This window comes from Cyprinodon variegatus, unplaced genomic scaffold (assembly GCF_000732505.1).
Source record: "Cyprinodon variegatus isolate N-32 unplaced genomic scaffold, C_variegatus-1.0 Scaffold754, whole genome shotgun sequence".
Taxonomy (NCBI): Eukaryota; Metazoa; Chordata; class Actinopteri; order Cyprinodontiformes; family Cyprinodontidae; genus Cyprinodon; species Cyprinodon variegatus.
In genome coordinates, this window is record NW_015151207.1 from 274,821 (window position 1) to 287,910 (window position 13,090).

At 38.3% G+C, this 13,090-nt stretch overlaps 1 protein-coding gene across 1 annotated transcript in view; it reads left to right on the forward strand.

Moving 5' to 3' along the window:
- Window positions 1-13,090, forward strand: part of anos1 (anosmin 1) — a 67,569-nt gene that overhangs the window by 2,985 nt on the left and 51,494 nt on the right. Inside the window, exon 2 of the mRNA XM_015395713.1 lies at window positions 6,093-6,140. Coding sequence (XP_015251199.1) covers window positions 6,093-6,140 — 48 coding nt within the window. The remainder of the gene's footprint in view (window positions 1-6,092; window positions 6,141-13,090) is intronic.

Here is a 13,090-nt window from a genome sequence, read left to right on the forward strand (position 1 = left end):
TATATATATATATATATATATATATATATATATATATATGTATGTTTTTTTTTTTTAACCAACCCTAATGGCTAAGTTAGTCAATGTTTCTGTAAGACTAAAATTGTGGGTGTTCTTACTCTTTGTGCATTTAAAAATGATCAAGTTTGATATATTTTTTCAGCTGCTGTTTGCAGGTAAGCGCAGAAAAACAGACATCTGTCCATTCCCAATTAGGAGTTGATTTATTGGTGCATCTCTAGGCTAAATGTAGTAAACCTGTGTGTTGCGTTGCCACGGCAGCCACCCCTGCTCAGTCAGCACAGACCTACAGGTGGATCTGCTTCCTCTCAGGTCTTATTACAGTGACGGGCCCAGCAGGCAGCTCGGAGCTCCACACCGGTGATCGAGACGACAGACCTCCTAATTCAACTCAGACATCCTTCGGGGGGGTCATTTAATACTCACTGAGCAAACCAAGACACACAATGCTTTCCATTTTAGTGGAAATGAAATGTCTCGGTTGTATGTCAAAACAGAGCTCCTTTTCCTGTGTTTCCTGATGTTTTACTGTCTCTGCTCAGCATCCAGTAATCAATATGAGCTGCTACTACTTTAGGTCTCGGAACCAAATATAATTTGCACCCTTTAACACGTTTAGCAGCTGAATTCTGTTTTTAATATTGGCCTTAATTAAATCATTCTGCGAACATTGGAGGATTTCGATGTTGTTACAGATGTGAGCACACACACGTCTGATTCAGGACAAAACGAGAGGCTTTGTTTTAATTGCTGCATTTCTGAATTACTGCGAAATGGAAACAAGCATGAAGCTGCAGAGTTGGGAAACTCATGGATAGTCTATTGCTTGTCAGATTTATAGCAAATGGAGATTTATTGATGTAATAGCATTTCCAAACACAGATTTATTGACATTTTACTCCACTTTTGGGGAACTTGTCACCCCCAGTACAATAGACAGACTGGGGGAACACCCAACCATAAATATTAGCTCTCGGACACTTTTAAATATTAAGAGCGATTTGGGAGCCCCGCGCAATAATGTCTTCTAAAAGCATCGGCCTTGTAGTGGATTATTTATGTGGGGATGTGCGAAGCCAAAAACAAGGTGTGTCCATGAGCTCTTGTTATTACATTCAAAGCAATAAAAAAATCTCACACATTTTAAAATCACTCATTCAATTCCAATCTAATGTGAAACTCTTGAGCGTCTGACTTGATGGATTTGTGTTTAAGGCGCAGCGAAATGCACAACAGAAAGGCTTTCGGTTGTTTTCGCCTCTTGATATGAAACAACCTGCGGTGGGGATCAAACCACAGCCCTCTGCTCTTCTCGTGTGGGTTTTTTTTCATCAGGGAAGACAGCGGATGAATAGAGGGCTATGTGACTTGGCTTAACCTCTGAGTGTGTGTGCTCTAGGATCATGACAGTGCTGACTGTAAATCTCAGCGCTGCTACACCCTGGCGTACCTTAGCTGACAAATTGCCCTCATTCCATCGTGGAGACAACTTTAAACCAGGTGTTTGAGATCTCTGAAGCACCTTTTTATCTTAACATTGAACTTGCTTTCAGACGCTTTTAGAGGTTCCTGCCCTGAGAAATAATTACTATCGAAGGACTGGATGCATCTTTCACACCCAATCTATCAGAATCCTATTTTATTTTATTTTTTGGTAATTTACTTTTTAGGTTTAAACAATTAAGATTAACAGATTTCCCTGCATGTCTAAAGACTTGGTGTGGATAAGTGAGTCCTCATTCACTGCAAAGAAAGAAATAACGTAGCTAACATCTAGTTTTAACTTACGGTAGTAAGCATGCCTAGCGGGAAAAGTATTGGTCTGCAGACTGCCACCTTGTGGTAGTGATGTTAATATTGCTTTTCTATATTTCTTTTATGCATTTTCTGAAACTGATTGCATTAATGATTAAAAGAGATACACTTATCAATTATTATGTGGCTTTTTGGGGATTCTCCGTTTTCTGAAGATGTGCTTGGTCATTCTGGATTTTGGATGCTTCTGATTGCTCTTTATGATATATTTTATCATATAAAAGAATATAAGAATGACACTGGAGATATAATTTTGACCCTTCCTGCTCACATGTAATGAGATGTAATTATATCAAGGAGTTGACGTTCTAAACTATCTTCTTTTACAATTTATAGCAAATATTATGAAGATTCTTCCCCCAAAAACAATATTTTAAAAATGCTGCCACTGTTTCCCAATCTAAAATGTTTCATAACAGGCAGATACTCATTGCTCTACAGGATAAAACAGTGGAACGTTGTTGTATTTGCCTCAGCCTTCCTGTTGTCTCCTGACTGTTTGCTCTCTTTCACTTTCTGGTTGAACAACCACAGAGGTGTGGTAGACAAAATGGTTTAGTTTGTTGTTTTCATCATCCCCTCACATCTCATTTGATGATGAGTTCTGTAAGAAATACTTTTCAGGCTGTGATGTGGCACAGCTGTAAAGGTCCTCTTCTCAGTCGTGTCCTGGGGCCTTTCAGCACGCAGCTTGCTTGTTGTCAACATGATGTGCCTCCTCCTTTCAGATTCTTAGGCTTCATCTCTTGTTCCAGAAACATGAACAAGTTAATTAGTCTGTCTAAATTAAGCTTCAGACTGAGTGTGTGGGTTCATTGTTGTTTTTTAAGTGTGTCTCTGTATCGCCCCGTGATGGAGTGTTGGCTTGACCAGAGTGTACCCCGCCATTTGTGTTTAAGAGCTGAGAATAGGTACCCCCCCCTCCCATGCCATGACCCGTCAAAGATAAGCAGGTATAGAAGTTGGATGGATGGAAAAGTTTTGCTGTTGTGTCAAACGTTCCAATTTTTATAAAATAACTATAAATCCAGTTGATTTTCTGCTTAATACCACTAGTTCAAATATATATATATATATATATATATATATATATATATATATATATATATATATATATATATATATGAAAGTTTCAGCCTTTTATCTTAGTTCTGATAAATTACGATGCAGCTGAAGTTATCTAAAGACCTGTGAGATGTAAAAGACACGTTAGCTTTCCTTTGAAGTTTTTTCTCCTGACAAGAACTAAATAAAGTATCTAATAGACCAGGGGGTGCTTTCCATTATTTAAAGGTAGAAATTATATAGACAAGACTAAATGCAAGCAGGGGATGCATTTAATCCTGGTGAAAAGCCCCAAAGAAAAGGAGATTTACGATTTCAAAAGAAGGACTGATATCCTCGAAGATAAAAGGAGTTTTGTCCTCTTAGTTCCTCTCAGTATTCTAGACAATGCAACACGCCTCTGGCCACCTGCTCCGACTCGTCCGCTGACAACACCCATAATGAATGTCTGTGATACACGTCCTCTTTACATGCTCCTCGAGTCACACTTCTGTCACCAATACAGCTCAGTTCACCTTTGCTCGTTCTTAGACTCACTGCCCAGCCTATCGACCCCCCCTCCCGCCAATACTCCCAGTCGCATCAGAGAATATCTGGAAAGAATTCATTCGCTGAAGTCCTTGACACTCGTCAGCTCTGCATAATGTTCGGAGAGCAGAGGAATGTCGTGGTGAGTCAGGGGGATGAAGTCCTGACCTATAATTATTCCCTCGTTGGTCCCTGAAATGGTGGGGTCAGGTCTGGACAGCTGGGGCAACATCCTGCTGAGCCTCTCTGTAACGGGCATGCTGTCACACAGCAAAATTAGCTCCTTTACGGATCTGCTCCTGTCTTTGCTGATGAATGGGGCCGAGAGGCGTCAGAAACAGGACCGATGATTTAGGATGCAGTCTACAGTTGTGACAAACTGCATAAATTATCTGAAGGCTTTGCTTGCCAGGGTAAATGTCTGAGTTTTATTGTGACACCAGTGGGGTTTGGCTTTGTGGGTCTTGCCATTTAAATAAAAATCATTGTGAACTCCACAAGGCCTTTGCTCGTGCTGTATTGAGCAGAATGATGCACTGGTGAGTAATAAACAATGATTTAATCCGCATTTGGCCCAACAAAGCACAGGTGTTCTATGTCCCCAAAAGGACTGAAAGCTAACTGATGGACAACAAACCCTTGAGCCAAACGAGCTCCTATTTCATCTCTGCTTGGGAACAGAAACAACTATCCCAGGTCTCATTAGTGCTCAGACTTTATATATTTTTCATCCTTATCAGCCGCTTTTTGTGAGGGAGATTCTCTCAAGACACGACCGTCCAATCAGGGATCCCTTTGAAGCCATTTGACCGCTATCCTTGACTTTAAAAGCACACACTTACTGGCACTGGTTGTCAAATTAAAACCCTGTAATGATAACTTCCCTGCCAGGGTCTCGTGGGAAATTTCTTCTGGATTACATTGTGAGAAAAGGCTTTGAACTTGACATTGAACCAAAGCAGACAGTTTGCTTGTGGATCCCTGAAGTTGGGACGTCTTTTCACAGCTTCATTTTATGGAGAGAATTGGGAACCTCCAAATCCCAACCCATGTTCCAGGTCATTGACTAGAACAAACTTTTCTATGGGAACTCTGAACTTTCTGAATTTTAGCATATGATCCCTCATCAGTCATTTAGAGGTATTGAAATGGGAAGCAGAGAAGCAAGAAACAGTGTTATATTTACAGTGGATGGATCACATGTTCCAGACATATTCAAAAATTTGTAGCTTTTTGATGAGGAAAGTACTCAGTTTCTTTAGTGCTTTAGTCAACTCTTAAACTGTTTTTAGATTGTAGAAGCACACAAATAATACCTACATGAACCTAAATTTTTTCAAACTTGGCGATGAGCTTTTAGAGCTGTTTAAGTAAAACAGAAAAAAACTACTAAATCCCAGAAAGGACATTATAGATAATGCTTAATTTGTACATTTGATCAACGATTAAGTTGTTTATATGGTAGGTGACAACTTCTTGCCCACATCTATTACATGAAACCTAGATTGATTTTAAATGAAGCTCCTGAAAAATACACTTTTGGAATAGGAGCAGTCTTATCAGAGCAGATATTCATGTCCATCAGAGATGGGGACTCAAGTTTCAGAGTTGCACTGAAAAAAATAAGACTAAGACTTGACGGCCTGATGCTATAAAGACTCAGGGCTTGCCTTGCCTTAGAATTGTGACTAGGGAGATGAGTCTAATTAAAAATGTTTCTTGTAATTAGGAGTGAATGTTAACAGCACACAGTTTCCATTGAAAATAAAAATCATCTTTGAGGCTATTAATAGTTTATATCAACCTTCTAATTTTACAGGTCATGACAGATGAGGCCACTGAAGCAAACTATAATAATGATAGCGACCCCCGGGCTTTTAAATGTTATTAATTGATCTGATATGTCCACATTTCCTTAGAGTACTGTATGGCTGAGACATAGAAAATTAGATGTTAATTATGAAATATCCTTCTGGGGGGTACAGAGTAATGCTCAGTCTGTACTAAACAACCAGCAGACAGGGTAGTAATGTATTTGAAATTGATTGGGTTTGGTGAAAATGACCATAGACCTGTGAAGAGATCTTAGACTAACAGACTGCACTGTTTTATACGAAAATAACAAAGCAATTCACCATAAGGGCTACAGGAAATTGACCTCCTGGACAGCTGATTTTACCTCTCTTGAACCTTTACTGGATAAGCTTACATCTTTATACACTTACTCTTTAAGAATAGGCTTAGCTGTGTGAACTAAGTGTTTGGTTTGTAGGAGGGCAAGAGGAGCCACCTTGAAAGAAATTAGATGGAGCATGTGCAGTCTACCCAGTACTGCTTACATCAGCTTTGCACTCGCTGACTTCAGGAACGTGTGTTGAGAGATCAAACAAATCCTCAGAGGAGCCGAGGTCACCGCGCTCTCCTGAAACTGACCAGAGGTGTGCTGCAACCCACTTCTCCTCCTTGGGTGGAGACGCTCTGACTCAGACTTACACATTACTCTAATCAATCACCAGTAGGGCCGTGCTTCAGGCTAAGCAGTGTGAGGATATATGTTGTGACAGAAGAGAAGACCTCTGTGCATTTTGATGACTTGATCGGTGCAAATGTTTTTTCAACAGTATCTCCTGATGAATAATGATGTTTTCCCTTCTCGTTTGCAGAATAATGGCTCGTTGGTGTGGTGCCAGAATCACAAGCAATGCTCCAAGGTAATGTGGTTTCGTTTTTTTTCATGAATGATATGCATGCCGCGTACATGGCTCATTATCAGAGAATAATACAACATAAAGATTACGAGTCACGACAGGACCAGTCTTTTCATGCCTCCACAGCAAACATCATGAACTCCTGGTGCAGACTATCGTGAGAGAAGAAGAGCATTTAACTTAATTGCTTCTGCTTTTGTTGATGCCTATTTGCCCCTAATTGGAATACAACTAAAGGGAAATCTGAAGAGACTAAAGAAGTAGAAAAGCAAGATGCTATTGCCTGTGTTTTATTCTTGTTGCTTGTTGATATCCTTTGGAACCTTTGGCAAATATATTATTATGACACGTGTCCCTCAGGGCTTGTTTGTGTTTTGTGCCTCGTTTGAAAGATGGTTAATACAAAGCTGGCGTTGACAGCTCTACTGAATAGATGGTGCTGACATACTCCATCAGACTCTCCCGGAGCCGTTGATGGGGCCCTCGGAAATGTTCTGTAAAGACCGTCGGCTGAGCGCAAGGATAGACGCCCCAGCTGAGCTTGATCCATGTTGTCATATCAACAAGGCTGTTTATAGCGCTTAGCTGCTTTCATCTCCTCATGTTAACAGTCAAATCTGAGTTTTCTTCTGTAATATACCATACATGCTGTATATATTTATGCTCCTATGAAGATATATATTCAGTGTGTTCAGCTTTGCACATCGAAGGAATATTTTTTTCTTTTTTCGACTCTGTGATTTTGATATTTTTTTTAATTTTATTTTTTCAATCTTCGCAAAATAGATCAAGCTTATTTCGATTGGATTTATTGCTTCTTTGAATATTATTGTTTTAAGTCTCCCTACAGTTTATGCATTACATTTAAGCCTGATTCTGATTAGGCTGTTCTGACACAAACAACATTTCTTATTCTGTTGTAGCTCTGGTTGTTTTAAAGTCCTTTACACCCCCCTGCAGCTTTTCTTTCAGGATAGGGCTGTATTTTGTATAGAATATTGTATAGAATCCAGATTAGATTGGAAGTGGTTCTAACCTTTCCCTTTTCTCATAATTGTTCCAATTTTTAATATGCGATTCCTAATTTCGATGTCCGGTCAGCCGACAAGAAGAAAAAGCTGCTTGAAAGTCAGAGAAGAAGAATTGGTTGTAGTGTGTGTGGGGCAGCATTGAAAAGTGTGTCTTAATGTTGATTAAAGACATGACCAGTCGGCTTCGAGCAACACTTTTGATTGGATTATATTATGCAACAGGTGGTGTACAGCTAAAATGGTTGAACCTCCTACACCAGTGTTGTGCAAAGTTAGGCTACCTAAGGGAGTTTGCTCCCCCTTGCATTCATAGTAAATATTCCACAATGAAAACCTTTTTATCCCTTTCTTCATTTTACTGTGTTTTAACAGATACTTGCCTCTTTTAAAGAATGAAAAGCACTTTCATCTAGATCTAGATCATTTTATTTCATTTGGAATTTTTTTGAAACCAACTAACTTTTTTGTGTTTTTTTGTGTAAAATGGGTTATTATATATATATATATATATATATATATATATATATATATATATATATATATATATATATATATATATAAATGTTCAGAACTGTAAATATACAGTCATTTGTTTATATAACTTTTTTGTTCTTTTTTTGTTTTTTACTGTTTTTCAAGACTGCACAAAATGAAATTGTCTAGATCTGTTTTAAACTAAATATATTTTTGTATAAACTCGTGTATACAAAATGACAAAATAAATCTGTCTAAGTGTCTAACTGAGCGACCAAGTAGCTAAAAAATCTGATTATTCCTCTCTCTATAAAAGTAAAACAATTTTCACAGTCAAGTTGACCTAAGGTGCAATAAACAAAGCTGAGGATATGTTGGGATACTTTCCATATCACGACACAATGGTTTTCCTCCAGCTGTGGCACTCAGCCAAGCACTGCACCATATTTAGAATCGGGTAAATAACATAATAGAATGGTCTTATATGGCATTAGTACATGCAGCATCAGATACTGGATATAGGAAAGGGTTTTAATGATTTTTCTCAAGTAGAAAGGTTACCGGTAATATGAAATTTAAACTGTGTAAATAGAAAATTCATTATTTACATTTGAGTTATATTAATATACTGGTTGAAAATAACCATGGGATGTTTTATAGAAGCGTTTGCACAAAGTTAAATGTTTAAGTAAGTAAAGTTCAATTAAAATGTCAAACTATTTTATCCACACAGAACTCTGATTAGCCAACTTCTTTAAACATGTTAAATTTGATCATCATTCCTCTTAAAAGAAACAGAATCATTAATCAAAGGGAGCCAGAATCAAAATTAGCAATCAGAAACATTCAAATTTTAATTATAAGATAGACTTTATTGATCTCACAGTGGAAAAATTCACTTGTCACATTGGTTCAATAGTCAAAAGAAGGTGCCAAAAGGAGGAAAAGATGCATGGGGTATATAGGGTGCGTCCACATATATACAGTAGCACGAGGAAAAAAAGTAATAAGACAGAGATTTAAGATGACTTATGTATATTTAAGGTGACTAAATGATGCCCAACCCGACTAACCCTGATGAAGAAAGCCATCCTAGAGAATAATGATGTGCCCACCGTTTTTATTAAGACATGGCTGTGTATTGCCCTTAGTAAAAAAAGTTCAAGTTATGTCTGATCTGACCAGAGGTCAATCCTTTTACTTGACTGCCCCTCTCCATTCCCCCAGGCTTGTACTCTGGATGATTTAAAGTATTTATCCAGCTGAAAAGACCCGACAATTTGCAATATTGGAATCACCAGATCAAAAGGAAATGAGATTTGAAATATACTTTTAATGAAATTTTGAATAACATGTGTCTTTACAACAATAAAGAGTTTCATAGTTTTTTATAAATAACAAGCTGTGTTTTAAGGACCCTGTAATCAGAGCACAGTGATCCAGAATTGTTTAGATAACTTTAGTAAATTTAGAGCGTCCATTTCATTTAAGAGATAAGAACACATATAATGTTAATGGTTTTTTTCAAAGGTGCGTTGTGTTGTTTGAAAGTTTTATAAAATTGTTTCTTGATCACTTTGTGATCACTGTTTTGACCACATTTTATACTTAAGCATCAGATTAATCTCACTTTCATTTTACTTCAGGTTTTAAGAGATTTTTAGTAAATTTTTGGTCCATATTTTTGCTGGAAATAAATGAAGTCAGAAGTGCATTCAAGCCTTTCTTGGAAAAAAAAGAACAATGTTTGATTTGTACAAAACTGTGTTTTGAGGAATCCACTGTTTAGCGTAGAATCATTCATTTCAGATGTGTTCTGTATTTATTGTAAATCCTAAAGACAAAGCTTCAAATTCAGTTATAGCAAAATAAAAAAAAGAAAAGAAACTGTTAAATATCCCCTCCATATTATAATAACATTAGTGTTAAATGCCATTAGCAGGCCAAGCTTGGCTGTTTTTTAAAGAGTACTTTGGTCTTGTCTTTTACTGAGGACCCTTACATTAAACCTGATATGTAGTCTAAAAGTATTGGGAGCCTCTTCAGTAGTTTTGTGACAAGAAGTGTCAACCACCCCATTGATCAGTGCTAGCAGACAGTGTTGGAACTGGGCACCGAAGCTGGAAGAACTCACTGTATTTCTCCAAAAGAAGAGTCTCAAACAGACAAGGTGTCAAGTACAATTCCCCCTCCTTTATCCTAGGAGAGCTAATCCCAAACAGACTCTCTACTCATGTTGTAGATGATTTATTGGGATATTGAGCATAAATGCAAGCTCATATGCCACACTTTGCAATCATTTATTAAATAAATTTCATATTTCCATTTCCGATTATGCACAACGTTGTTTGTCACACAGAATATAACTAAAAGATACATTAAAAGAAATATGAGAGAGTTACAAGGATATGACTATTTTTACAAGACCCTGTATCTGTTTCTCCTTTCATTTGCTCCTAAATGTATCAAGCTAACCTATGAGGACAAATGTTTTTCTAACGGTTGTGATAAATCACAGGTGGGCCCTCAGTGTGTTCATCAACTCTTCTATCCAAAGACATAATTTATTGAGGAATGCATGTCGAGAATTAGCGCCAACTGATTGTTATTAATTGGATAGATGTTGAAAAATAGCGAGGCTGCAGGTTTACACAGTTGCCTAACATTCCTTCATGTGTGCTGCTAATATTAATCACAATCAGTGTCCAGTATCAAATGCCTTGCAAAATTCACCTTCTGTGCTCAATTTGTAGATTCCCCCCTTTTGAATTTCAAATGGCTTCCTATGCAATTTGCATCTGGCTCGGGTACAGCAGAGCGATTGTGCTTTCTGCTGCATGTTCAAATGCGAAGGTTACTTCTTTTACATTTCTTTCTGCATCCCTGTTGAACCTTAAAATGGAATGTACCTTACAGCATTGATTGGAAACTCTGCATTTCGTCACATTTCCACTGCACACCTCAGTCAACCTTCCTATAATTCTATGTGATGGACTAGTAGAGCCTGATTGTGAAATGGAAGGAAATAATGCAGAGCATATTCAGGCTTTTTCTATCCAGTACTTTCCAATAAAACCCAGGGATTTCAGTTGTCTTAAGTTTTTAGCTAAGACGACTGAATTCCCCAGTCACTCTTCAATTAAACATTTAATTGAACTAGATTTTTCCTCTGTCCGAGCAGCAGCATCATTTATATGAAGGGACAAACCACGCAGGTCACGTATAAGGTGGTGGAAAAGTTTTTACCAGGATTTAACCTTGTTCATGCTCTCCATTCCTGTCCTCACACCCAGCGTCTCAGGGACAGAAGCTCTTCTCAGGAGGCGTGTCCTGTTGATTCGGCCATTTGTCACCCAACATCCCAATTTGTCACAGTCTGTGTGCAGCAAGTGGTGCCTGCCAGACAAGAGGAGCACGGCAGACTCTCAAAGCATGTTCGTTTTAACAATTATATGCACAGTTGAATATACCTAGCCAAAAGTGCAACCTTGGAAGAAAACCTTTTGGAGGCTGAAAAAAGATTTAAGACTGGGGCGGAGGTTCACCTTCCAGCTGGACAAAGGCCTAAACATACTGCCAAAGTGGAATGACATATATCAAAGCAGGCCCAGTCAAAGTCCAGACATAAATCCAAAAGGCTGGAATACTGCTATTTACACGCGGGCTCTATCCGGTGTGATTGAGCTTGAAGAATAATCACACTGCAAAAACGATTTAGAAATAAGTAAAAATGTCTTAAATAAAGAGCATTTACCCTTAATTTGACCAGGAAAATTAAACGTTCTGCCAATGAAATGAGGATTTGTACTCCTAAAACAAGACAATTAGATAATATGCACTTGAAATTAGACATTGAAATAATGTTTTCTTATTTTGAATGTAAATTGTCTTATTCCATTAGCAAAGTGACTCACTTACCTCCTCAATTCAAGAAAAATTACTTATTTAGATTTATTTTTGTAGGAATATATATCTCTGTGCACCAAATAGAGATGACACAGAAGAAATATCTGCTTTATATCACTTAATGAGATGCTTTTATTAGATTTTTTAGGCAATTGTATGAGTAAAGTTTCTCCTCTGGTTGCTTACACAGAAAGTCTCATTTTTCGAAACATCTGTTGCAGGCAGTCTCCCTTCTGTTCACTTTCATTGGCTGAAATCAGCTACTAGTCATCAATCCTCAGTGTTATATATAAAAAAGTGCTTTCCTGGATATTTGCTGGTTTCATCATCAGCAAGCTAATATAACTGACACTCTGTGAATGTCCAAAATCCTCCCCAGTTAGCACTTCTTCATACCACGTCTAAGCTTTAAATGTATGAGCCTGGATTTTGATGTAAGCCCTTAAAAATAATGACATGCTTGTGCTGCCACTCCACAGCTGCGACGTGATGCTCTGCTGTGCTGCCAGTCCAGTTTGGAGGGCTCTCCAGATTAAATGAGTTTAAACGCATCCAGGGTCTTGGTTCAGCTAGTCGGGACGCCAGCCAGGGCACGGTGCTTAAGTTTAATTTGAAGAAAGAAGTCAATGTTTGGGGAGCACACATCAACCACACTTCAGCTCCAAATCAATGACTGGAGCACCCACTTGGAGGGTGTGTGTCAAAAAGAAGCCATTGTTGCCACGTTAACAGTTTTACCCTGCTGTACTACAGTGGGGCCCCCTGTGAATAGCTCCTCAGCCTCGATTAGCCTCTTGACTTCATGAACAGCTTACAGTTAAACAGAGACACAAAGATTGTATCTAAGGGTGAATGTGTTGGGGCAGAAGGTTCGTCCACTCAGGGAGATAGTCCATGCGCTGGAAGAAAAGTCACAGAGAAAAAAAGAAAAAAACAAACATGCATTTTAGGGAATCAAAGCCTTCATTTCCATTTGTGATTAGAGTCATTTTGGCCATCTCATAAGCAGCGTCTGGAGTCAGACCCTGTCTTCAGGCTTCCCCATTGTCATGTTAATTAACCTGCTTACCCCTCTCTCCGAAATGGAGCGAGGTGGCATTTGAGAAGTCATTACCATGCTGTACCACCTAGCCAGCAGACAAGCTGCATTCAGCAGGAAGAGGGGAAGGAAGCACGCAGCAGGCATTTTCATGAGATATTATCATATATTCGACCCAACGACTGAGCTCAAAACTTGGGGAATTAAAACTTCCTTCATGAACTTCTTAAAAGTTTGAAAAAAAGCCCCAACAGTTTTCTGGGTCCCTGCATTGATTTAATGTATTTTCAGCACTGTCTTTAAATACACTCATTTGGAGATCCATTCATTTGCAGCTCTTTGAGGATTTTTGTTCCCAAGTTGGAATGGTATTCTTTCATAGATTGGATTCTTGAGCTAGATGTCTTGGTTTTTCAGACCATTTTCCTTAAAAATTAAGGAATTTTATGTGTCTATTTAAGCTCCCTGTTTGATTTCCTGGGGAAGATCTACAATGAAAAATC